This window comes from Pieris napi, chromosome 11 (genome assembly GCF_905475465.1).
Source record: "Pieris napi chromosome 11, ilPieNapi1.2, whole genome shotgun sequence".
Taxonomy (NCBI): domain Eukaryota; kingdom Metazoa; phylum Arthropoda; class Insecta; order Lepidoptera; family Pieridae; genus Pieris; species Pieris napi.
The window spans coordinates 3,047,765-3,071,753 of record NC_062244.1 but is presented as its reverse complement, the minus strand read 5'-3'; the positions used below and the strand labels follow the sequence as shown (position 1 = coordinate 3,071,753).

At 32.7% G+C, this 23,989-nt stretch overlaps 5 protein-coding genes across 5 annotated transcripts; 1 reads left to right on the top strand and 4 right to left on the bottom strand.

Annotated features, from left to right (window-relative positions):
• Positions 1-598: 598 nt before the first annotated feature.
• Positions 599-2,253, bottom strand: LOC125053593 (RWD domain-containing protein 2B). The gene has a single exon (XM_047655012.1). The coding sequence runs from the start codon at positions 2,154-2,156 to the stop codon at positions 1,311-1,313; it is 846 nt and encodes a 281-aa protein (XP_047510968.1). The 5' UTR covers positions 2,157-2,253; the 3' UTR covers positions 599-1,310.
• A 4,916-nt stretch (positions 2,254-7,169) lies between these two features.
• Positions 7,170-11,672, bottom strand: LOC125053592 (MOG interacting and ectopic P-granules protein 1). The gene is made up of 2 exons (XM_047655011.1): positions 11,525-11,672; positions 7,170-10,730 (listed from the first exon to the last, which is right to left on the bottom strand). The coding sequence occupies exons 1-2, from the start codon at positions 11,547-11,549 to the stop codon at positions 8,092-8,094; spliced, it is 2,664 nt and encodes an 887-aa protein (XP_047510967.1). The 5' UTR covers positions 11,550-11,672; the 3' UTR covers positions 7,170-8,091.
• A 450-nt stretch (positions 11,673-12,122) lies between these two features.
• Positions 12,123-15,212, bottom strand: LOC125053756 (protein unc-45 homolog B). Its single transcript, XM_047655291.1, has one exon. The coding sequence runs from the start codon at positions 15,043-15,045 to the stop codon at positions 12,262-12,264; it is 2,784 nt and encodes a 927-aa protein (XP_047511247.1). The 5' UTR covers positions 15,046-15,212; the 3' UTR covers positions 12,123-12,261.
• A 1,219-nt stretch (positions 15,213-16,431) lies between these two features.
• LOC125053610 (T-complex protein 1 subunit zeta) lies at positions 16,432-20,030 on the top strand. Its single transcript, XM_047655037.1, has 6 exons — positions 16,432-16,693; positions 17,174-17,373; positions 18,153-18,292; positions 18,540-18,687; positions 18,778-18,971; positions 19,057-20,030. The coding sequence occupies exons 1-6, from the start codon at positions 16,557-16,559 to the stop codon at positions 19,831-19,833; spliced, it is 1,596 nt and encodes a 531-aa protein (XP_047510993.1). The 5' UTR covers positions 16,432-16,556; the 3' UTR covers positions 19,834-20,030.
• A 914-nt stretch (positions 20,031-20,944) lies between these two features.
• On the bottom strand, positions 20,945-23,219 carry LOC125053611 (CDP-diacylglycerol--inositol 3-phosphatidyltransferase). The gene is made up of 4 exons (XM_047655038.1): positions 23,015-23,219; positions 22,798-22,932; positions 22,302-22,619; positions 20,945-21,558 (listed from the first exon to the last, which is right to left on the bottom strand). The coding sequence occupies exons 1-4, from the start codon at positions 23,061-23,063 to the stop codon at positions 21,398-21,400; spliced, it is 663 nt and encodes a 220-aa protein (XP_047510994.1). The 5' UTR covers positions 23,064-23,219; the 3' UTR covers positions 20,945-21,397.
• Positions 23,220-23,989: the final 770 nt, after the last annotated feature.

The following is a 23,989-nucleotide window of genomic DNA, read 5'->3' as shown; positions in this document are numbered from 1 at the left end:
TGGATTTTTAATAATCGATTCTCTAAATATTAAATATTTTATTACTCTCTACCTTTTTTTTTAAGTAAAAATATAAATATACTTTGTTGGATTAAACCAATTATTGGCTACGACTACAAATTTCAATCGGATTTTACAAACGATCAATAAAAAACGCGTGATCACCAAACGTAAAAACAAGAAATGTTTTAGTCGAAAAATGAAAAATTTAATATCTACAAAGAAATGCAAATTTTTGAATTGTAGACACATTACTGTCAGGTAGGTATTTCAAAGTTCATACTATGATCGAGATCCGAGCTTAAATGTGTGGAATGAACTATGAAGTGGAATCTGAAGTAGGCAAAAATACCACCACTAGACATTGGAGTAAGATCTGAAGAAATCTAATACATATATAATATAGTTTACGCCATATAAATCCAAACGGGATAAGATTTAAGATGTCATAATAAATCATTTCATATTGTTAAGAGTACGCAAAAAGCCATGCTGTATTACAATAATTATAACATTATTTATAATTCCATAATAATTAGGTATAGGTAGAAACCATTCTTCGAATTAAACTTATATAAAAATCATTGAAGAAACACAGTTTCAGATATAGCATACTAGTTTTTATTGCACTAACTTCAAGGTCCAGAATAGTGTATAGATTTTACGTCTAAATATTTCAATGTCACTCACTCAAACTTAGAGCATGAAAATTCACTTATATCTTAAGTTTTCGGCAATCATTTGGTTCGTACAATTTCAACATCGAGACAAGAGTTTGGGGCATTAAATAGATTTGTTCAATATATAGTTTTGCTTAAAGCATAATATGTCTGATCCATGGACAAATATATGTATTATAGTTGACATTGTCTACTTGGATACAAATGAGATTGGCTTTTGTTAATTTCAGCACCTAATTTTATTTGCAATTGGTCATGTTTCTGAATTTACCATTAGTCTATATTGTCTCACACAATAAAAATAAAAAAAAAGGATTTTTTTAAAAACGGAATGATTCCAAAAAAAACTAAATTTAGGTGTGCGTCAATTCTACAATGTTGCACTTAGACTAGTAGGTTAGGTAAATTATTAAATAAATTTATTACTTTAAACATTCATCTTTGTTATTGTTTTTCTGTTATTATTTAAAACGTAGATGAATGACTAGTATTTGAATCTCACTCTATGACTCATTTGCCATTTTGTTACTGCATTTGGTAAAAGATAAATAGTAATCTATATCAATATTATGTAAAAAAGAGTATCAAGTAAATATAATAAATGTTTTATCTTGAAATAAATCATTTATGTCATGTGACATTTGATAATCCAAGTATTTCTCTCAATGTATTCTGTAGCGAAACTTCCTCCAAAGTTTGGCAAAGTTGTGACATGGAATGATTAGAAAACTCTATAAGTGTAAAATTTTTAAATCTATTATCAATTGAGTTAAAGTCTGAATTTGATAACTCTTCAATTTTTCTTATTACTATTTTCTTCCAGTGCAAAGCCTTAATAATTTTCCACCATTCAATGCAAGTTGTTTCATTGCCTTCTATGCATATAATTCCAGGTTTCCCTGTACAACAAAATCCATTTAAATTGTATTTTTTTGCTGTTTTAACTATCATTTCTTTTTTTTCTTTATTGTAGATATGATGTGAATATATCCAGTATCTTGTATACTTCTCTGGTTCTTCATTACTTTTGTTGACATTTACAGGAAATGATGCTGGTGGTTCACAATATTTTTCTATATTTTCAAGTAGCCACAAAATACCTGTGTAAATACACACTTCTCCAATAAAACTTTTAGTCATAAAATTATTAAACTCAATGTTTAAGCTACTTTCTTGCTGACGATTAAGTTGATTGCTTCTAATATAAATATTAGGTTGCGTATCTGGGTAAAATGATGGAAGACATATAGATATTTCAAGTTTAGTATTAGTTATTTGTAAATTTATTATAAAGTCAATGTACCTTGGTACAAAATCTGTTGATGTTGCCAAAAAATTTTCTATTTCTTGGAGCACTGTTGCATCATAGAAAATCAATTCATTTTTTTCAGGGTACATAGATTTCAGTAAATTTATTTCGTTGACTTGCTCATTTAGGCATCGAATAAGTTTATCTTTGTTTTCTTCTGTATCCATTGTTATTTACAAACACTAAACGATTAAGGAAATTATGAAGCAAAAATTAGTTAAAAGCATAGAGTCAAGTGTGTTATATTGTAGTCTGTACAGAATATAGGTGTATAGTCCTTTTCAATTTTCATGAAAGAAGTCCCCCAGACGCGGCGCTGCAATCGCATGACGTAATGTTGCCATTTATGAGTAAAAAATTTGCCTATTTTATTTACATTTAGCAGATGTAATTTATCAAATAATACTATTTTCTTCATACTTCGATGAAACAATATATATGTTATGTAAAAATTATATTTTTATTTACTTATATTAGCGGTGTTCTACCTACTTACAGGGAAACGATGAGAAAATAGGGTAAAGAAAAGCAATACAATTTTTTATTCAGAGTTTTAATGCATAATTGTTGGGTTACAATTTTTTTCGAAATACACGCCGCTGTTATACCTTCGTTTGTAATTCTTGTTACAGTTTTCTTTGACACACCTGCAATTAAATTATGAACAGTTAAAAATAATAGTAACTTTAAGTTTATGATGAAATTATATAGTGTCATCACGTTATGTATTTGTTCAAATTTGTCGCAAAAACGAATTTATATCATAAAAGTCCCATCAATACTGCAAAAAATTATTAAATGGCAACTCTAAAAAGTACCCGTTATGGCGGCAACTCTCTTCCGAACATTGTTTAGTGGTATTAAAACACCTTGATTCTTATGTTCCGCTTCACAGAACTCTTTCACCTTTAATATCATTTCCCGAGCCGAACTTTTTACAACTTTTGGCATTGTAATCAATCTTCAAAATGCACTAAGCTAGTTAAAAAATCACAAAAATCTACCACAACAAACGAACTTGATAACATCGACGAATGACAACATTGCCGACCTGTCAAATTTAGTTCCAAAAATCACCGCGGGACTTCTTTCATGAAAAGCACTAGTCCTTTTCATGAAAGAAGTCCCCCAGACGCGGCGCTGTAATCGCGTGACGTAATGTTGCCATTTATTAGTAAGAAATTTACCTATTTTACATTTAGCATAATATGTAATTTATCAAATAATACAATTTTCTGCATACTTCGATCAAACAATATTTCTGTTATGTAAAAAGTATATTTTTTTTTACTTATATTAACGGTGTTCTTCCTACTTACAGGGAAAAAATGAGAAAATAGGGTAAAGAAAAGCATTACAAATTTTTATTTAGTTTTATTGAATAATTGTGATCAGTGGCCATAGGAACATCACTGTCTGAAGAGTGGATGGAAACAGAATCAGATTCTGTTTCAGTATCACCAGCCGTAGATATAATTGTTCTTTTTTATATTGATACTATTTCGGATGCGGGCGACTCTTCCCCGGGGTGACAATTTTTTTCGAAGTACTCGCCGCTGTTGTACCTTCTTTTGTAATTCTTGTTACAGTTCTCTCTGACACACCTGCAATTAAATAATGAACACATAGAAATAAAAAAGAGAATCCTATTAGACAAAGCAGATCAGAGCAGATTGAGCAGTGTTGGCCACTAGGCCGACACTGCTGAATCCACTAGGATTCAGCGTGCGACTCTCATCCCTGAGGTCGTAGGTTCGATCCCCGGCTTTGCACCAATAGACTATCTTTCTATATGCGTATTTAACATTCGCTCGAACGGTGAAGGAAAATATCGTGAGGAAACCGACATGTCTTAGACCAAAAAGTCGACGGCATGTGTCATGCACAGTAGGCTGATCATCTATTTTCCTATTAGATTGAAAAATGATCATGAAACAGAAATCTTAGGCCCAGATCTAAAGAGGTTGTAGCGCCACTGATATATTTATTTTTTTAATAGACAAAGTTGGGTGCTGGTTATTAGAGGCGAATGCTACCACTAAAATTATGAGCTGAAGCGATTGTAACTGAAAATTATTTAGTTAATCCTTGTCCAACTAAATTATTAAATGGTGACCATTTAAAATATGAATGGGGAAAAACACCTTCTGGAAAACACCAGAATGTTTCCTGTAGTCTTTAGCTAAAGAACATTTATTTTGAATAGGAAGAAGAAAGGTAAAATTTACTAATTTTTTTTAGAGTTAGGTACATAACGCATTTTAAGATCAAAATGACACTTATGAGAACCTTGTAAATGAAAGTGCGGAAGAGTCGTCGTCGTTTAAAGCCGGGGTGGGTCGATAAACGGATTACTAATAAGTTGCATGACAACATAGTAAAATGCGTACAAAAATTCAAAATAGATAAATAGGGAAATTATAACAAGTTAAGTGCTTTAAATATTTTTGCATGACTGGAGCAAGAAGTAGTCAACAGTGAGCTGCATATTTTATCTTTCCCCACACTCAAATGTTTTTCATTCCTTTTAGGTTTAATATTTGTACCCTTATCCCCCTTACACAGTGTAAATCATATCGTTACTTCAGTCCTATAACTAGCTTGATTTGTATGATTTTAAAATATTTATCTTGCTTGTCGACTGTGTATTAAACGACACTAGTATTTAGGTATTAAATATCATTTAAAATTATATTTAAAAATAATGAAGGTTAAATCGTTCGTTTAGTTATTGCCACTATTTTATGGCAGGCGTTATGCGACATTAAAAAAACAGTTGTTATAACTGCGGTATTCTAAACAATACTGACGGACTCATAAACTGCATCGAACTTTTACTTTAACATTTTTTTAAGTATACAAACTTTTTAGATTAAATTATATAAATATGGAGAGACTGGCCCTTAATCTTAAAAAAAAGCAATATGTATTCAAAAATAGAACTGCAGTAAAACAAATGAATATAGCCGGGAAAAGAAAAATTTAATCGTAGTATCAGATTTGCGTGTTTTTTAAAATTGATTCTTATTGATATTTTTTTTCTTTTGACAATTGAATTATTGTTACCAGCAGAAATGTTGGGTTAGCTTTTTAACTCATCGAGAGTTTCTGAACCATAATATGGATACTTCGCTCAAATTGTAGCATTGGTGCGGGCGGGCTTGGATCAACGAACGATTGGTAGAAATTTAAATTTAAACCAGTCTACGGTTTCTAGAATATACAGAAGGTTTGGAGACAGGTTCTTACAAAAGGAGACGTGGTACAGGCAGAACTCGAGCAACCACCGGTCGTGATGACCGATTTTTTGTTACAACTTCCCTGCGTAATCGTTTCCTCACGTCAGTTAACATCAAAATTCATAACAGAGCTAAATGAAGTGCGTGGAGTAAACGTTAGTGCACGAACAATAAGAAAAAGGTTAAAGTAAGCGGATATCACCCCTTTTAGACCAGCAAATGGTCCAAATTTGTGTGGCATATCGATAAACGGGCGAACAGAACTTCTGTTCATAGACATGGTCCGTCAAAACGCTAGTAGAGGGGGTTTGACTGCACATCGCTACATAACAAAGATCTTAGAAGATCACGTGGTGCCTTACATGGGATTTATAGGCGAAAATTTTACTTAATTGCAGGATAATGCCCGGCCGCACGCTGCTGCACTAGTTCGACAATATTGCAAAGAGGTTGGGATACATAGAATGAATTGGCCAGCACGAAGCCCGGATCTTAATCCCATTGAGCATCTTTGGGACAATTTAAAAAGAGCTGTATATACGAGAAATCCTGTGCCTACGACAGTGGCACAACTAAGAACAGCACTTTCAGAACAATAGGACAATATTCCGCAAGATGTTTTAATAACCCTAATCAAATCTATGCGGAACCGATTAGATACCATACACCTTATGAAAACATAAAAAACCCTGGCATAAAGCTTGTGTCTATTGTTAAAACCAATTTTTTAATTACTTAAACCAATTTTCTTTAAATTTCTGTTTTTCTTTAAAAAAAATTTAAGGTCCTTTCCAGTACATTCACTTAAGGATATGACCCTACGCTGTTTTAAAGTTAACGAACCAATCAAGACGTTTCAATTTTAATCTGTGTAGAAAGTTTGCATACTTGGTTAAAATATTTATTTCAGTCGTTTTTTACTTTGATGCAGTTTATGAGTCCGTCAGTGTAGTTTTTACACCAGATATGCTTTTTTCAAAATTACCTATCTTTTTTATATTCCCTTCTGTTACTCAATTCTGTCAATATATGCATTGTTAAAACTATATTTGGACTTTAAAGCTACTTTTTATTTAACTCAGTATTTCATTTTGGATGTATCTAACTAGGCTGTGTGTGTGAATCTAAAAGTAGGTAGATATACAACAAGCTTTCATAATGCACTGAAGAAAGTACCTACCTAATTTGACTAATATGTATATTATACTCAAACTTGTGAGATTAAATAGTCTATGTCACCGCAAAGTAGGTAATAGTGTTTTTCGTAGGTACTCAGTCGTTTATTTAGATTTAAGACGTTACTCAGCAATAGGTACCTACTATATTTCTTAGAGCAGGAAAACTTATAGTATTCATATTAAAATCCAAAAATCCGGACTAACTAATTATTATTATATATTACTGAACACTGTATTATATACTACGAGTAACTGATTTAACCCAAAATAATTATAAAAAAATATATAATCATATAATAGTAAAATCAAAACGTGATTATTGTGCGCACCAACAAAACGTACTTTTGAAATAGCCTCTACCTACTTCTAGCACGAAATGCGTCCTACTTTAGTGGTTAGTGACCCCAGATGACGTCATTACCTACCTATATTCTATTTAACCTCCCAATCCATAATAGCCACTAAATACAATATCTTCTCCATTTCTAAATTATGATTTTATCTAAAAAAAATAAAATAATATTACTTTTTATTTATTGAATCTTATCCAGTTTCCACTGCCTTAAGTTATAGCGATGGCCAGTGATGCAGGGCCGCCATTTTCTTTTACTAAAATATAAATTTTGTAGGATGTTTTCTTGTAAAAAAATATGCCATTAATTTAACTTTATTTATTTTTAATGAATTATTTACTTAGTATCTATGCCTTAAAGCAGTAAATTATAAGGTGAATTAGCAAGGGGTCAAATAATAAAAACGGCCGTTCGCAACATTTCACATTATTTACTTCCATAACTTTATTTCTAACATATTATCCTTACAAAACCCTTCGGAAACGTGTGAACATACATCTTTACATTAAAGTAGAAAGAATACAATTATATCTAAATTTCGTTCTATAAGTACAACAAAAATTTAGTATATATATATACCCAGAACACTTCAGACTAACCTGAGATCAGAACAACAAAACTGGTAGCTATTTGATTTAACAAAATTTCAAATGACTGAGGAGATAGATGGTTTAAAGAATAAAGAAACCCAAGTAGTACACAATATGTAATAATTACTTAATTATCTACTAACTTAATTAATACCTTACGTAATCATAATTGAATTAGCATCTGGATTAATTTCAATCTATCAATTTTACAATTCAATCAGCTGTTTTGTGAAAAATTAATAAATTTAAGACAGGCAATAATTTACTAGTCACGGATTATACATGAGTAAGCAAATAAATAATAATATTACTTAATAATCGTTATCAAATCTAATATCTAACTTGCACAATCATCCACTACATAGTGTTGATGCAGATCTTAGTGAAATTGCTTTTATTATTTGTGACATACATTAAAATTATGAGATGCCCCACTAGTCACAAATGCACAGAACAGTAGGAAAATGATTTGAACAATACAAAGGTCACAAAATATTGATGATCTTACAATAATTAATTTATACACTGATTTACAACTTACTTTTTTGTTATTTAAAAATAACATTTATATTAACTTGACAACTTAAGTTATCAATATACTCTGTTTCAATTCTATGTGAAAGATGCTTATATCAGGTTATTTACAAAATACTGCCTGATCTTGCAAAAGTGCATGGCTGAGAAGCAAATGGGAAAGAATTTATATATTTAGGTAGTTTCACATAAGTTGCATTTGTTAGTGCTATTTCCCCTTTGCAGTTATAGTAATACCAGACTTGGCAGGTTGAGGTATAATTGTTATCTCATCACTGATCTTTAGAGGTTTGAGCAATGAGTCATTATCGGTGGGCTTTGAGGGGGCTGGAGCACCTTTGTTTTTTTCTATGACGCGTTTGGCCACCACACTGTGTGCCGAATAAACATGGTTCTCAAACTGCTTGTACATTCCAAATGTTGCAGTGCATACAGTGCATTTGTATGACAGATGAGCTGGTTTTAGAGTCATGTTATGATCTCTTGCAACATGGTTCAGTAACTTCCACTGGTACACTCTCCCACACACAGGGCACCTACCTGCATCTTTGCCTTTGTTGGCAGCTTCTTGCATGGAACTTGTTACAAGTCCATGTGAACCCAGCAAGTGTCTTTCCAATCCCTGGTCAGTAAAGAACCTAAACTGGCACTTCTGGCAATTAAGGGGAGGCCGATTATAGATCATTTTAGGGTGAATCTTGACTTTATGAATCCACTGCATGTGATTTCTTAACTGTTCCAAGTCTTTGATGTATCCATCACAAATTTCACAAATAACAAAGTGGGCTTTTGAATTCTGTGATGAGTTGGATGATGAGGGCTGTGGAACCCGTGGAAGAGGAGTGATAGATATTTTTGGAGTTGCAGAATGATTTCCTTGGTTGTTCATTACTGGATAGTTGGAAATTGTGGTCCCACTCGGTTGATTGTTATGCATAATCATAACTCCACTTCTAATTATGGGCACTCCTGAGACAGCTGCACGTGGAGAAGGCCCTCCTAGAGGTGGGCGTCCTCTTGGTCTACCAAGTATTGGCATATTAGGTATAACTGAATTAGATATGCTTAGTGGTGGACGTCCCAAAGGACTCAAACCAATTTGTGTACGATTAAAGTTAGATTGATATGGGGCCATCATATTATTTCGAGCTCTGGACAACTTTGGTATTTTGGCTGGTGGCTCCCAATCTAATGGTGGTCCCAGATTGAATTCTGGCTTGAACTTTTTAGCACAGGCAATAAGGTGGCGAGCTAATTTAGTTTTGCTGTTGTCTTCAAAGTGGCAGCTTGGGCATTGTTGGTAAGCAGGAGCTCTTTCTAATCTACCTCTTATGTTATGTTCAGCCTCCATATGAAACAGTATATCATGAGGGCTTCTAATTTCAAAGGAACAAGTATTACATTTGTAAATATTGTTCTTCATGTGTGGTGCTTCTAAATGATGTGACATAACAAGCATAGATTCTGTTTTAAAACTACAAAATTCACATTGCTTTTGTTTTAAAGCATAAGGAGCATTAAGTTTCTTACTGTATGCATAATTTTGAGTTAGAGATGCTATAGCTGCTTCTGTGGCACGAGTGCTACGATCAGACTTCCTCTCTTTGTATAATTTACGATTTTGCGTTTTTAATAAGTCACTCTGTACATATTCTTGCACAAGGTTAATTCCAATATTAATAAAGAATTGTCCAAGTGAACAGTCAAAGTAACTATCAGATTTTCCACTTGAACCTTTGGTTATAATTTCCATAGGATCCTTAATATCATCTGTAGTGTCCTTATCCTTAATCACTACAGTGTCGTCATCACTAGCAACATCATCAGACTCGCTAGAGGATTCCCCATCCCAAGAGTCATCATCATCATCATTTCTACGTCCCCGTCGCTGTTTCTTTGCAACCTTCTCCTTACCCTCTTCAACTTTTTTTTCATCTTTATCAACTTCGTCATCTTCTACAATTTCACCTTTTTCTATTTTTTCCTTTCTCACCTTTTCTCTTTGTTCTTTTTCGGTTTTCTCTTTTTCTAATTTTTCTTCATCCTCTTGAGCCTTTAAATCTTCTAATTCTTTTCCTAATTTATCAACAAATTCTCTAAATGGTTTTAATGAAGGTTTCTCATAAACATAAGGTACAATAAATGACGGAGCTTCAACAACAAACATATCATCTGTCAGAGATGGAAGTATATTTGCTTGTGGAGTTGTAGTGCTGTTTTGATTAGCCTTAGAATTACTATTCTTACTGCTGATGGGTGTTATTGTTGTACCCCTTGCAGCAATACTTTGACATAGATTTTGTGCATCAATACTACCAGAATTTATTTTGTTTGATGCAGGGGCAGGAGCTTTTCCAGAAAGAATAGAATTGGTATCAATAATCACAACCGTTGGTTCTTTATTTGTGTCATCACCATTAGAAGTGCTCTGTTTTGTAGCAAGATCTGCCAAGTTCTTTGTATCGTTTATTACAATAGGTTTGTTTTTATTTTGAACTTGGTTTAGGGGATCCTCCATATTAACTTCTTCAATATCTGATTCCTCCCCATTTTCCATTGGATCTTCATCTTTAGTTTTATCTCTATCTCTATTACTTTGTTGTGAATCTTCTGAGCTATCATTTGATTCTGTACTAGAATTAGAAGATTCATCATCATTGGTAACTATTTCATCATCACTAGTAATCTCATGAACTTCTGGGCTTATCCCACCTCCTCCATTCTGGTTCTGTGCTTCATTTTCATTGTCATTTTCATTCTCATTTTCGTTCTCATTTTCTGATTCACTGCTTTCACCTTTAGGTTGGCTTCCTTGTGATGTATCATCATCTCCTTCGGTGCGGTCATCTGAAACATAAATAAACAATCAACTCAAACAAGCTTTATGAACTAAGTAAACTTATAAGACCTATTGATTTCTTAAATTATTGTTTCTAACAAAACAAAGTACTTAAGTTACAAAGTATATTTAATATTTTTTAATTTATATAGATATTTGTAAAAACTGTTTTATGTAACTGTATTATGTTTGAATATAGTAGTTGCTACTACCTAAAATAAATTAATCCTGTATCCTGTAATTAAAAAAAGTAATAACCATCTTAACAATCAACTATTAAGATAATTTAATACAAAACATGATCACAACATTTATTATTAGCATTCATATTATTAATGTTTAACTAAGAAATTTTGTTGTTTTTGAACCTTAACAAAATCAAAACATTGTAACATTTTACTTTTAATAATAAAACTAAACATTTGAAGAATTGAAAAGAGAACTGGGATCTTTTTTTTCAGTGGCCTAAAAAAAAGTACTCTATAAATGTCCGGCGTCGCCGAAGACGCTAGAAAGGTAAAAAAAATTAGAATATATAACTTAGTAACCTAACGTTAACAAACGTAAGTTGTTACTTAAAATTTTTGCCAAATATTGATGACTACGGTGCGCATTTGAATGAACTTTATGGCAGCAATACTTTTTAGCTTTACTTGGCGTCATTATATCATGTGGAGCATAGACCGCCATATGGGATTCCATGGCTTTGCTCCGAAAAACACTACTTCGCAAGCATAGCGACAAAATTGATATAAGTCTTAAAAATTTAATATAATCAAGCGTGTAAACCATATAAACGAACCTGTAGCAGTTGAAATAGACATCATAAGTAGATTTTTAATATAAACTCGAAAAACTAGCGAAAGCCACAATAGCACAGCGGAAACCAAACCAAATCAAGCTGTCATTCACAAAGGCAGAAGTCTCCATTTCCATTTTTGTGTCACTTTCTGCCACAGACACTCACTTTTAATTTCTATCTTCTAATACAGGATAAAAATAAAGATTATTTTTGGTAACTATTAGTTACCAAAAATAATCTTCTAGTTACTAACTAATATTCGTAATATTAATAATTTTATAACTTTATAGTATTACTGTGTAATGAATTCATGGTGAGAAAGGTTAGGTGCAGGTTAAAACCACTACTGTATACCTCCATAGATATTTACCATAGAGTACTAGTAAAGTAAAGGGTAATACAGTTTCGACCCCCATAATTGTTTAAAGGTTTAAGGCTCTCCTTAATGGCAATGAGCAGTGAGCACGGCCCAACTACCATAAGGCTTCAACAAATCAAATTATATTTAAATTAAGTATGCATATTGTATAATCTAAAATTTAACATGGTTTTTTTTGGGTCAACATATTTATATAAGGCAGAAATAAAAACATACTCAAACAATAAACATTTTTAATATCTAAAAGTTATAAATACTGTTAGTAATAAATAAATTTTTATTTTCAGAGTTAATTTTGTAAAAATTTCTTTCATATAAATCTATGTTTAGTTACATTTATTCTTATGTATGTAAGATTTTAGTGAGGCAACTTGTCATCTGGCTTTCGAATTACACCTAATTCCTCACCAGCATTTAGGCACTTTTGAGCATATTCCTTTGCTCTTTTGCATTCCTGGTCATCTAGCTTTGTAATTGCCATTAATATTTCCATAACATCAGTCTCAAATACCCTAGCAGCCATATCAACATCTTCCTTAACAATGTTGTACAAGAGATAAGTTCCTCTGTACTGTATTTCTTTATTAGGGTTTGCTAACAAACATCTTAAGGATTCTAACCATGAATCAAGGTCAAGAATTTTTCTGCAACATGTTTTATTTGCAGAGGTCAATACACATAAAGCTCCAGAGGCAGCCATGACTGTGTCTATATCTTCCTCCTGGCAAAGTAGAGTTAAAAACTTTGTCTTATCATTATTACCCTCAAAGGTTTTTATCACTTCTTCTGACTGCACTAAATTACATATACATTGAGTTGCAGCTCTTTGCAGCATAACATGATCCTCATACATATAGTTTTCAATTTTAGATAATCCCCCTTCCTTAAGTATTCTATTTCGAGTTGTTTCATTCATTCCAGCTAAGTTACACAAAGCCATAAGTGCCTCAAAATTTTCTAAAGCAGTGCAATCAGGATGTAATAATGCTAATAATGGTCTGACTACTTCTAAATTTCTTTGTCCAGGGAATGCAACTTCTGGATTTATTGTTATTCCAATACGTGCTAAGGCTTGAGCAGCCTGTTTCTTACCAGTATTTGTCCCCTCTAAGGCCATTGGAATCAATACTTTTGCTCCTCCTTGTTGTACTACTATACCCCTCAAGTCTTGTAGACTACAAATAGCATTAAACACTCTAGCAATTAACTCTCTTGAATTATGACTTTCAGTTTTAGCTAAGGCAACTAAACCTGAGGTCACACCTGCTTTACACAATACAGTTAATCTTTTATTAACAAAGTCAGGGTCATCTAATTCATGTTGCTCTGGGATGTGATGCTTTGCAAATTTTGCTAGCTCAAGCATTTCAGGCATTATTTCTTGTTTTTCATATGCATTACACAGGTTGACTAGTGTAGTTACAACACCGTAAACACAAGACTGATCACCAGTTTTTGCAAGCTCTATAAGTGAATTCAGAGCAGCTTTATCTTCTACTAATTTTTCTTTTACATCTGCATCTAAGGTAAGGTAAGAAAGGCCTTCTGCTGCCCATTTTCTCATGTCTTTATCTTTAGCTGGGTTTATAAGAAACTTTCTACAGGCATCCGCCAATTTTGTAGTTGAACCATCTGCAAATGGACGAATTGAAGCATCATCTCCACCAAAACTACCAATTTTGCATAATCCAACAAGAGCTCTTACTCTAACAGCATCATTTTTACAAGTATATAATTTTTTTAAGATATCAACACCTTTAGTAATAATAGCTTTTGCTTTATCTTTTTTAGACGCAGCAGCAATCAGGCATTCACATGCAGTTTTTTGCTGTAATGGATCATCAGTTTGGGCCATAACTAAAATCATTTCTATGATACCCTCCTTTGATATAACATAATTCCCAACATCAAGAGGTCCTCTTAGCAGTGATGTGATAGCAACAGTGACACGGACTTTAGACTCAAGGTCTGGTGTCAGAAGTTTGCTTTTAACAAAATCATCTACTTGTTCATTAAATTTTGCTCTAGCTTCATCATAATACATATTTTCATATATCTTGGCAAGGCAAGCTGCAGCAATTGTCCTTGAAGACGGAGTAATATTCATAGCTGATTCATATTTGTACTCTTCTAACTCACTACAGACCTCTAGTAATCGCTGTAAGCCTCTAATTTCAATAAATCTTTCAGACCAATTAAGAGCAGTATAATGACAATTCCTCATTACTAACTCTATAATAGCATCTCTCGCTAGACCAGTGATAACTCTATTAGTTATTGAATAAGTTAAGCAAGTAAGTAGGGTGTCTATTGAAGATTTATGTTCTTCACACAATTTTTTATCTGGTATGGCCTCCTTTTTACTATCCATCCCAGAAAATGTGTTCAGTATGGTCTGAAGACAGTACTGGGCTACATTTACAATTTCTTCTTTGTCACTATCAATTATTTCCAAGAACCAAGGCACACCAACTACATTAATTACACTTGTTGTTCTCTGTACATTCCCTTTACATAACTGGCTAATGATACGGATCGAATTTATGTATATTTCAGCATGTTTTTCATTTTTAACTAATTGTTGAATTTTATGAATGATACCATTTTTCAACATAACTTCAGCAGCTGCATTTTCTTTAGATAGAACAAGAAGATTAGTCATTGCCTTTTCACGCTTATCATTATCAGCAGTAAGATCAAATGCCAGCTTGAACATTTGGTCCACCTTGTTACTGGTTTGAGCGGCGGTTCTTGCTCTTTCTTCAACAATTGCATGTAAGCGGCCTAACATAGGCTGTATAGCTTTATTTGCAGGATCTACTGTAAATATTGTTTTAGCATCTCTGTAGGCCTCTTCAAAGCGTTCTAAGTTTTCAAGTGCTTGTGCACGCCGGAACATAGCTTTTGGATCTTCCGGAATTATATCTAAAGCTTCATTACAATCGTTGATGGTTTTCTCATATTCTTTTAGTTTGAGATAGGCAGCAGCTCGATTCTTTAAGTATGTGGCCATATCGCGACTGTCTTTTGCAGTAATATTAATCGCTTTGTTGTATAGGGACAAAGCAAGTTCGTAATCTTCTGATTTGAAGGCATCATTACCTTTGTTTTTGTAGTTTTCTGCCTCTTCCACTTGCACCATTTCTAATATTATATTATTGCTTTACACAAAACTTATATTGATAAGTTTCAAGTCACATAAGAATTTTCTGGTACTATCTCGTGCTTAGCAAGTCTAAGCTTAAAATAGAACATTTATTTTTGTAACCCTATCCAGTATCCTAATTTCCCTATGACCATAATATAATTATGAATCTGTGATTTCAATAACGCCAAAGTAAACCGTAATCTGTGTAAGCAGAGATTGCCATAGATAAGTATAGAGTTGTAAATTACTGTGGAACATTCTGTCTCTGCACTCTTCAGCTTGTTTTTGTGTGCCACCATCATATTGCCATGTTGATTGTAGAATTTGGTTTCAAAGTAAGTAAGTAAGTACTAAGTAGTAACTAAGGGTAATTCACTTATCTATCCATATTCTATTTTATAATTATTTTTGTTTAATATATAACTAAATATCAACGAAGATCCGCAATCTCGTGTTTGTCGTCGTTATCTGTCTGTGATATAGTCTTCGTAATCTGTGTCTCTGATCCCGGTATGAAGTATGAAAGTTTAGTGCGTTTTCCAATTACAGCACTAGAGCGCATTTTGCGGCATAATGCTCTACGTTGAATGTTCCAACTACAGCAACGCTTCGCACAATTGAGCACTCCCAAAACGAATGCTCTCGCGTGCTTCTCGTTATAAATACCAACACAGTGACAGAAAATTGACCAGTGTTTTTCTTTAAGTTGGCATTTATCGAAATTTTCGTTAGTAAATATTATTTATTGTTGAAAATTTTGTTTAGTCGTAAATTTTGAAAACAATTAAAGTTATTTCAAACTGCTAAAAAAAATAAATATAAGTATGGATGAAGGTATAAATATTAACTTTTTTTATATTCCACATTTAAAATATGAATACAATTTTATTTTAAAATTCGGATTTGTAAACAAATTTATTTTACAGCATTATACTCTTGTGAACATTGCAATGGTTTTGAAAAAGTATATAATTTTTTTAGAAATCATTTAAAAAAAATTACTCAAAACGTAAATGATGTAAACTTCTTACATGAAACTATATACCTATTTTACTGTTAATTTAGCTTGTTAAAACCTTATATTCTTTAAAGGCTTTCTCTTATTTCAGTAAAAAAATGTTAATGAAATAATTTGATTATTAAAATAAGCGTAAAAAGTTTTCAACCAATTATTATTGTTAACCACATTATTTATACATTAATGAGGTTGCTAACTCTATTCAGAACATTTTTTTTTCAACACTGACTTAGCGCACTCTGCTGATGCACTTGAAAACTAATTCACGTTCCAATTAAGCTTCAGTATTATGCGGCATTGTGCGGCACTGAGTCGCATTATGTAATTGGAAAACGCACTTATTTTACCTCTCCATAATCTGTGAGTTTATTAGGTATCTTATATCTGTAATTATTCCTCGAGTTTCATTTATTTGAGCTATCGGCAAAATATCTTTTCGAGAAGTGCTGCTAATATTTGGAATAATTCGTGAATATTCTATTTAGAAATGGCAGCAATAAGTTTATTAAACCCCAAGGCTGAATTTGCCAGAGCTGCACAGGCATTAGCCGTTAATATATCAGCAGCAAAAGGCATTCAAGATGTCATGAAAACTAACCTAGGACCAAAAGGAACACTAAAAATGTTAGTATTTCTGCAAATCTGGTACTTACAGTAAACGCTTTATATTTAAACCGTTATTTGTGTCATTATGTCATCCTCCAAAATCAATCGTAAAAATATTATGTTGAATATAGAAAAATGAGACAATTATAGTAACATGCGGTGCGTTGGCTGAAATCACGAGTTCTGTTATCCGCTATTGCAAATAATTTGGAGTTTTCTACCATCATCATCTGGCTTCTATGAATTGTTTTGTTTTGTTAAATTAACAAAAGCTTAAATAAAAATATATGTACTTTACGTTCTTGCAAACAATCTGAAAATTAAGTAGGCTATTTGTCTTTCAGTTTTGATGATGTGTTTTAGGCTTATCTGTAACAAAGGACCTCTTGGATGATCACCTAAGAGGAAAATTTAAAAAAACTTCGTAAAATTGTTTAAATCAACTTTTACTTCTATAAGACATTTTTGTGGATACATAATGGTTTTTGTATAATATAGGTTAGTATCTGGTGCTGGTGACATCAAGATAACTAAAGATGGAAATGTTCTTCTGCATGAGATGCAGATTCAGCATCCAACAGCTTCTCTGATTGCTAGAGCTTCAACTGCTCAAGACGACGCGACGGGTGATGGAACAACTTCTACTGTCCTCTTGATTGGAGAACTCTTGAAGCAGGCTGATATTTATATAAGTGAAGGTAAAAATTAAACTAATTATACACTCTTTTACAGTATATGTATTTAAAAGTAACATTATGAATGGTGGAGAAATGCAAAAATTTGGATTTTATAAGCAGCATTTACAAATTTAATTATCTATGAATTGTCAATCTGGCAGTTTTTGGGGCCATGTAAATATAAAAAATTGTAATACAAACATTTTCTTATCCTCCACGGCCCCACTTTGCGGGATATCGCCGTATTTGTCACCTAGAAGTTAGCTGGTTTCGGGACGGGATACCGTCTTTTTTACGCCCTACCCTTGAGGGCTTGATTCTGTCGCCAAAATGGTTCTGCAGGGCATGGAACTCTTTACTTCATTTTCTGCGGTGCCTATCGGGAGTAAGTGGCAGCCCTGGTTTAAACATTCTTCCAAGGCAGCTTCGCGTCGAAAGCAAGAATGGGCTAAAGCGTGGGCGGAACCGGCGTCGTGTCGAGATGCTAGGGCTAAGGCAGAATCTGAGCACATTGTTAATTTGGCCCCGCCACCTTTCACCCTTGCACAGGGAGAATCACTCTATTGGTCTTGAGACACACGTTTTCTGCTGAAAAAACATCCTTTGTCGCTACTCCCCTTGACACAGGCCACCGTGTATACATTCGGCCCCACATGGAGTACTGTTCTCACCTCTGGGCGGGACCTCCCAGCTTCTTCCACTTGACTGTATTCAATGAAGAGCAGTTTGAATCATTTGAATACCAATGCATACAAAACTCCAATTTCATAGTCAATCTAATATAATTTTTATTGTTTCAGGACTTCATCCAAGAATTGTTACTGAAGGCTTTGATTTAGCAAGAAATAAAGCTTTAGAAGTGCTTGATAGCATGAAAGTACCAATTGAGGTCAATAGAGAGAGTCTTTTGGATGTTGCCCGTACTTCTTTAAAAACAAAGGTGAATTTAGCTAATACATTATGGACAGAGCTATGCTATACTTAAGTTTTGAGTTAAGACTCACAGGGTAAAATTCAGAGTCAAGACATGGTGCAAATTATGACTCCAGTATGTCTTAAACATATTTACAAAAGGAAGTTATAGTAATTGTAAAGTGACTATGAATCTTACCCTTTCAATAATAATAGTTTTGAATTGACTGCTTTTATACAGTATGCAATGAAATATTTTGGTCATATGTTTTTAGGTACACCAAAACCTAGCTAATGTATTAACAGACGCCTGTGTGGATGCTGTTCTGTCCATCCGTACACCTGGAAAAAGTGTAGATCTGCACATGGTTGAATTGATGGAAATGCAGCATAAAACTGCCACAGAGACATCTTTAATCAAAGGTAAGTAGTATATTACTGCCCACATGCAAAATTAAGACAGTATAAGACTAGACAGTTATCCATTTTGATTAATTTAATTATTAAACATAGGCCTTGTGATGGATCATGGTGCTCGTCATCCCGATATGCCTAAGCGTGTGGAAAATGCATACATACTGACATGTAATGTCTCTCTTGAATATGAGAAGACAGAAGTCAACTCTGGTTTCTTCTACAAGTCTGCTGAAGACAGAGAAAAACTTGTAGCTGCTGAGAGAGACTTTATTGACCTTAGAGTAAAAAAGGTAAGTTTAATTTTTTTATTTATTATAGTATAATAATAATATTTTGTTTTTAGTTTTGACTATAAAACTACTGTATTTATTCTAGATAATTGCTCTTAAGAAAAAACTGTGTGATGGTACAGACAAGTCCTTTGTTGTGATCAACCAGAAAGGAATTGATCCTCTTTCCCTAGATGTGTTTGCAAAGGAGGGCATCATTGCTCTGCGCAGAGCAAAACGCCGTAACATGGAACGTTTAGCACTCGCTTGCGGTGGTTCTGCTATGAACTCTGTCGACGATTTGACTGAGGAATGTCTCGGATATGCTGGCTTAGTTTATGAACATATCCTTGGTGAAGAGAAATACACATTTGTTGAAAACTGCAAGAACCCACAATCTGTTACAATTCTTATCAAAGGACCAAACAAACACACACTCACGCAGATCAAGGATGCTATACGTGATGGTCTTCGTGCAATTAACAATGCTATTGAAGACAAATGTATTGTGCCAGGAGCTGCGGCATTTGAAATTAAAACTAATTTGGAACTCCTAAAATACAAGGACACTGTCAAGGGAAAGGCTCGGCTTGGAATCCAGGCCTATGCTGAGGCCCTTCTTGTTATTCCGAAGACTCTAGCTGTTAATTCCGGTTATGATGCCCAAGATACTATTGTGAAGTTGCAAGAGGAAGCCCGTTTGAGTCCTGATCCAATTGGCTTAGATCTTAACAGTGGAGAAGCAATTAAGCCCACAGATATGGGTATCTATGATAATTATATTGTAAAGAAACAAATACTTAACTCCTGCTCTGTAATTGCAAGTAACTTACTACTTGTTGATGAAATTATGAGAGCTGGAATGAGCAGTCTTAAAGGTTAGGTTACTTTCTGCAGTGATAATGGTTTCTTATAGTTTTAACTATTTTCTTTGTCTCAATATAATGTTAACTACGATTAATAAAATTTAGTTCTTTTCTTTAAAATAACGTATGAGAAACTAAATTTTTAATAGTAACACAAGTGCTATTGCTTATGATAAACCTTTAAATTTATGTCAAAATAAATTGCATTCTAACACATAGTTATTTTATTGGACATACAGAACTTATTAGGATACAATCATTTATTTTTCACAAAAATAATGAATTGACAGTAAAAACAACAAAGTATTACAGAGGAGTAATTAGTTTACCAGTATACATTTGCAGTGCAAAAATACAATATTCATAAATAATAAGAGGTAATTTATCCATGAAACTGAATTTGTGATGATGTTATTCAATCACAAGGCAAGCCTTTTTGTTTGCATCTTCATATTTCAAGATATATAAGATTCAAATTCATTATTTTAATTAATGATAAATGAAATGAAGTCAAGTCAGTGTATGTTTTTTTAGAGAAGAATTCTCATATAAATTACTGAAACTTAAATGTAATCAAAATATTGTTTCACAATACTTACATATTAAATATGTATCTATCTTACTACTGAAAGATTAAACTAATATTATTTTTACCACAATAGGTAATCATCACAAATGGCATGGGTGGATCGGGTAGGAATGAAAGTTTTCACATACTAAACATTACAGTGCAATGAAGCATTAACTACCATATTATACAGGCTAATTTTGAAATGTTCTTCAGAATGAAGCAACATACAGTTGTATACAAATAATTCTTTATTCTAACATTCATATAGGTACTCTTAAAAATCAGCCCTTATTTAAAATTATAAACATTTTACATGAACCTACATACAACATTTAATAAATGATTTAAGTAAATAATTAAAAAAAAAAATTATCTTATGCTTAATTATTATAACATGCTAGCAAACTCGGCGAACTCCGTTTCGCCACCAGATGGGTTCGTTTTATGTAACATTTCGTTTGGTGATCCCGCTTTTCTGTTGAAATTTTTCTTGAATTTTCTTTGCTATAAACCTCAAGAGCCCGAGACCTTTCCAACGAATGCAAAACCGTAGAAATCGGTTCGTGCGTTCTGGAGTTATAGCGTTAGGAAGGAAAACCCGTCTTATTTTTATATAGTAGATTTCAGACCAAATTTAAAACAACAAAAAATTAAACTTGAAGGTCTTAACAACACCACTACTCTATTCAATAAAATATGATTGCAGTTTTGTCTTCACCCATAGAAATGTTATCCTTATACTCTGTGTCCAACCACTGACAAACTACTGTGACTAAACTTATTAAGTATTGGTTCTGACACAAATATTAATAAATTATTTTTAAAATAACTTATTGTTTTAGTAAATAATAATATAAATATAATAATATAAATTCAATGAAATGCTTAAATTATCACAAAATTAAGTGACTAGCTACTTAAACTATTGAGATACAAACTATAAAAATTATTATTTTTGGTAGTTGAGAAAATGCTGAAAATATTTGGCCATAATTGTTATTTCAGCCTGTTTAATTAATTTGTTTGGCGGATATAGCTGCTCTCTCTTGAAGATCAATGGTAGCTAAGTTAATAGATGCAACAATCCCATGAAGTACAGAGATTAATGTCTTTACCAGAGCTACAGGGGCTGACAAGATAGCAATCAAAGGGAAAATTCCCAGACCCAAGACTGAAACAAAGATTAAAATGTTATACACAAGCATACATATGAACTGTTAATATAAAAGTTTATGAAAAAAAAACATAAATTTTACACTATCATGTGTTTTAAAGTATACCTAGTACTGTAAAATATTTTTTTCATATATATACAATGTAAACTCCATGTTAGGTCCCTCGATTTAACAACAAACCCACTTAAGTGTTGAAATCACTTGTTGGTGTAACTTATCTTTCATACAATGCAATGATACACTCTACTATAGGGTGGGTACCTTAATAACGACAATTAAATAATAAAAAGTACTTTTTAAGATGCCGAAATTAGTTAAAACTGCGGAACTGTGTACGTTCTTTTGTCGCTTTGTCCTAGCCCGTAATTAACTCGACTGTCGGCATCATGCGTTCCGAACTTTTTAAGAAATCCGTTTTTTTGTTTTCAAACTGGGATTGCTTGCACGTGCTTTATCACGAAGATGCCTTAATATCGCAAGATATGAATAAAACAAGTAAAAAAATACAGCATAACTGGTGCAGCAAAAGACGTCAGACGAAAATAACAGACTATGCAATAGCGTTCAAATAAGAATTGTCAATTGACCTACTCTTATAACTCTGATTCAGTTAAAGTGAAATCTCCTTAAACTCAATGTCCCATAACAAGGATAAACTCCTCTTTAAAGCAACCATTTAAGGTAATTGTTGTTAGTAAGTTACTAGTAAATAATAACCCATAATTTTAAAATTTCTTACTTGTAAAGCCGGTGTAGAAATTGCTGACATACAATGCTGCATAGAATGCTTCATTTCCAGCACACATTAAGAAGAGAATAGTTTTGTTAGTGTAGTATAAATGCATAACAGGGTTTTCCGACATATCTATGAACTTGTGGGAAGTCTTTCCTTGCAATATTGATGAATGCAAATACAGCCAATGGCAAGAGATATCAATAATCATAGATATTTGAAACCAAAAGGTGTATTTAGGATAAAATGTAGCCAATGTCATCATAAGAGCAGCTGTACCAGCCCTATCAGTAAGTTGATCCAACATACCACCGAATTTAGTACCTGTAATTAAATTTTTAAATTAAGAAATACAATGTATTTTTTTTAATTTGTTTAAGTTTCGTCCTATCTTTGACAAAAGTGTGTATAAACGTAGGCAATCACCAACGCTTATATAGCTAATTAGATAAGTAACTGAATTGCATATACATGTCACAAAATATATACATAACACACTTACTCTGATTAAAGTACCGTGCAGCATGACCATCGATCGCATCAAGGAGAGCCGATACTATATAGCAGGTAACAGCTAATGCACAATGAGTAGGCATATAATAAAACGATAACACGGCAAGAATTATTCTAGCATATCCTGAAATTTGACAATTTATCATTAAAGTTTAATAATCAACAATTAAAGTAACATAATTGGTCTATAAACAGAAAATACAAACCTATAATATTTGGAACAAACAAAAAAACATTTTCTTTAGTTTCAGTCATTGTATTTCAACAATATTTTCAGTTTCCAAAAGTGCTTAGTAATTCCGCAGTAAATAGGTAAAAGGTACACACCCTATTTAATAACAAATAAATCTGAATTCTGAAGGCTGAAGCTTGACAAAAAATCACGTTTCGACAGGCGTGACGTATTGATATACGAACTAGTAACTATAGTCGAATTTTTAATTATAGTCCTTTTCATGAAAGAAGTCCCCCAGACGCGGCGCTGCAATCGCATGACGTAATGTTGCCATTTATGAGTAAAAAATTTACCTATTTTATTTACATTTAATTTAGCAGATGTAATATATCAAATAATATTATTTTCTGCATACTTCGATGAAACAATATTTCTGTTATGTAAAAAGTATATTTTTATTTACTTATATTAGCGGTGTTCTACTTACAGGGAAAATATGAGAAAATAGGGTAAAGAAAAGCAATACAATTTTTTATTCAGAGTTTTATTGCATAATTGTTGGGTTACAATTTTTTTCGAAGTACACGCCGCCTTCTCAGTTATACCTTCGTTTGTAATTCTTGTTACAGTTTTCTCTGACACACCTGCAATTAAATTATGAACAATTAAAAATAATAGTAACTTTAAGTTTATAATGCTTATGTAATATGTAATATATGTTTTAATTTCAGTTACCTAGTTTCATCACGTTATGTATTTATTCAATTTTGTCGCAAAAACGAATTTATATCATAAAAGTCCCATCAATACAGCAAAACCCTATTAAATGGCAACTCTAAAAGTACCTGTTATGGCGGCAACTCTCTTCCGAACATTGTTTAGTGGTATTAAAACACCTTGATTCTTATGTTCCGCTTTACAGAACTCTTTCACCTTTAATATCATTTCTCGAGCCGAACTTTTTACAACTTTTGGCATTGTAATCAATCTTTAAAATGCACTAAGC

What these genes read in the sequence shown, in the direction of transcription:
- LOC125053593 (XM_047655012.1), bottom strand. Translation starts at nt 2,156, where the DNA reads ATGGATACAGAAGAAAACAAAGATAAACTTATTCGATGCCTAAATGAG.
- LOC125053592 (XM_047655011.1), bottom strand. Translation starts at nt 11,549, where the DNA reads ATGATGTCTATTTCAACTGCTACAG. An exon ending in GTCTATTTCAACTGCTACAG is followed by an intron (nt 10,731 to 11,524) that starts GTTCGTTTATAT and finishes TTTATGTTTCAG; the next exon opens with ATGACCGCACCGAAGGAGAT.
- LOC125053756 (XM_047655291.1), bottom strand. Translation starts at nt 15,045, where the DNA reads ATGGTGCAAGTGGAAGAGGCAGAAAACTACAAAAACAAAGGTAATGAT.
- LOC125053610 (XM_047655037.1), top strand. Translation starts at nt 16,557, where the DNA reads ATGGCAGCAATAAGTTTATTAAACCCCAAGGCTGAATTTGCCAGAGCT. An exon ending in CCAAAAGGAACACTAAAAAT is followed by an intron (nt 16,694 to 17,173) that starts GTTAGTATTTCT and finishes TGTATAATATAG; the next exon opens with GTTAGTATCTGGTGCTGGTG. An exon ending in AGAGACATCTTTAATCAAAG is followed by an intron (nt 18,688 to 18,777) that starts GTAAGTAGTATA and finishes TATTAAACATAG; the next exon opens with GCCTTGTGATGGATCATGGT.
- LOC125053611 (XM_047655038.1), bottom strand. Translation starts at nt 23,063, where the DNA reads ATGACTGAAACTAAAGAAAATGTTTTTTTGTTTGTTCCAAATATTATA. An exon ending in GTTTGTTCCAAATATTATAG is followed by an intron (nt 22,933 to 23,014) that starts GTTTGTATTTTC and finishes GTCAAATTTCAG; the next exon opens with GATATGCTAGAATAATTCTT. An exon ending in TTTCTACACCGGCTTTACAA is followed by an intron (nt 21,559 to 22,301) that starts GTAAGAAATTTT and finishes TCTTTGTTTCAG; the next exon opens with TCTTGGGTCTGGGAATTTTC.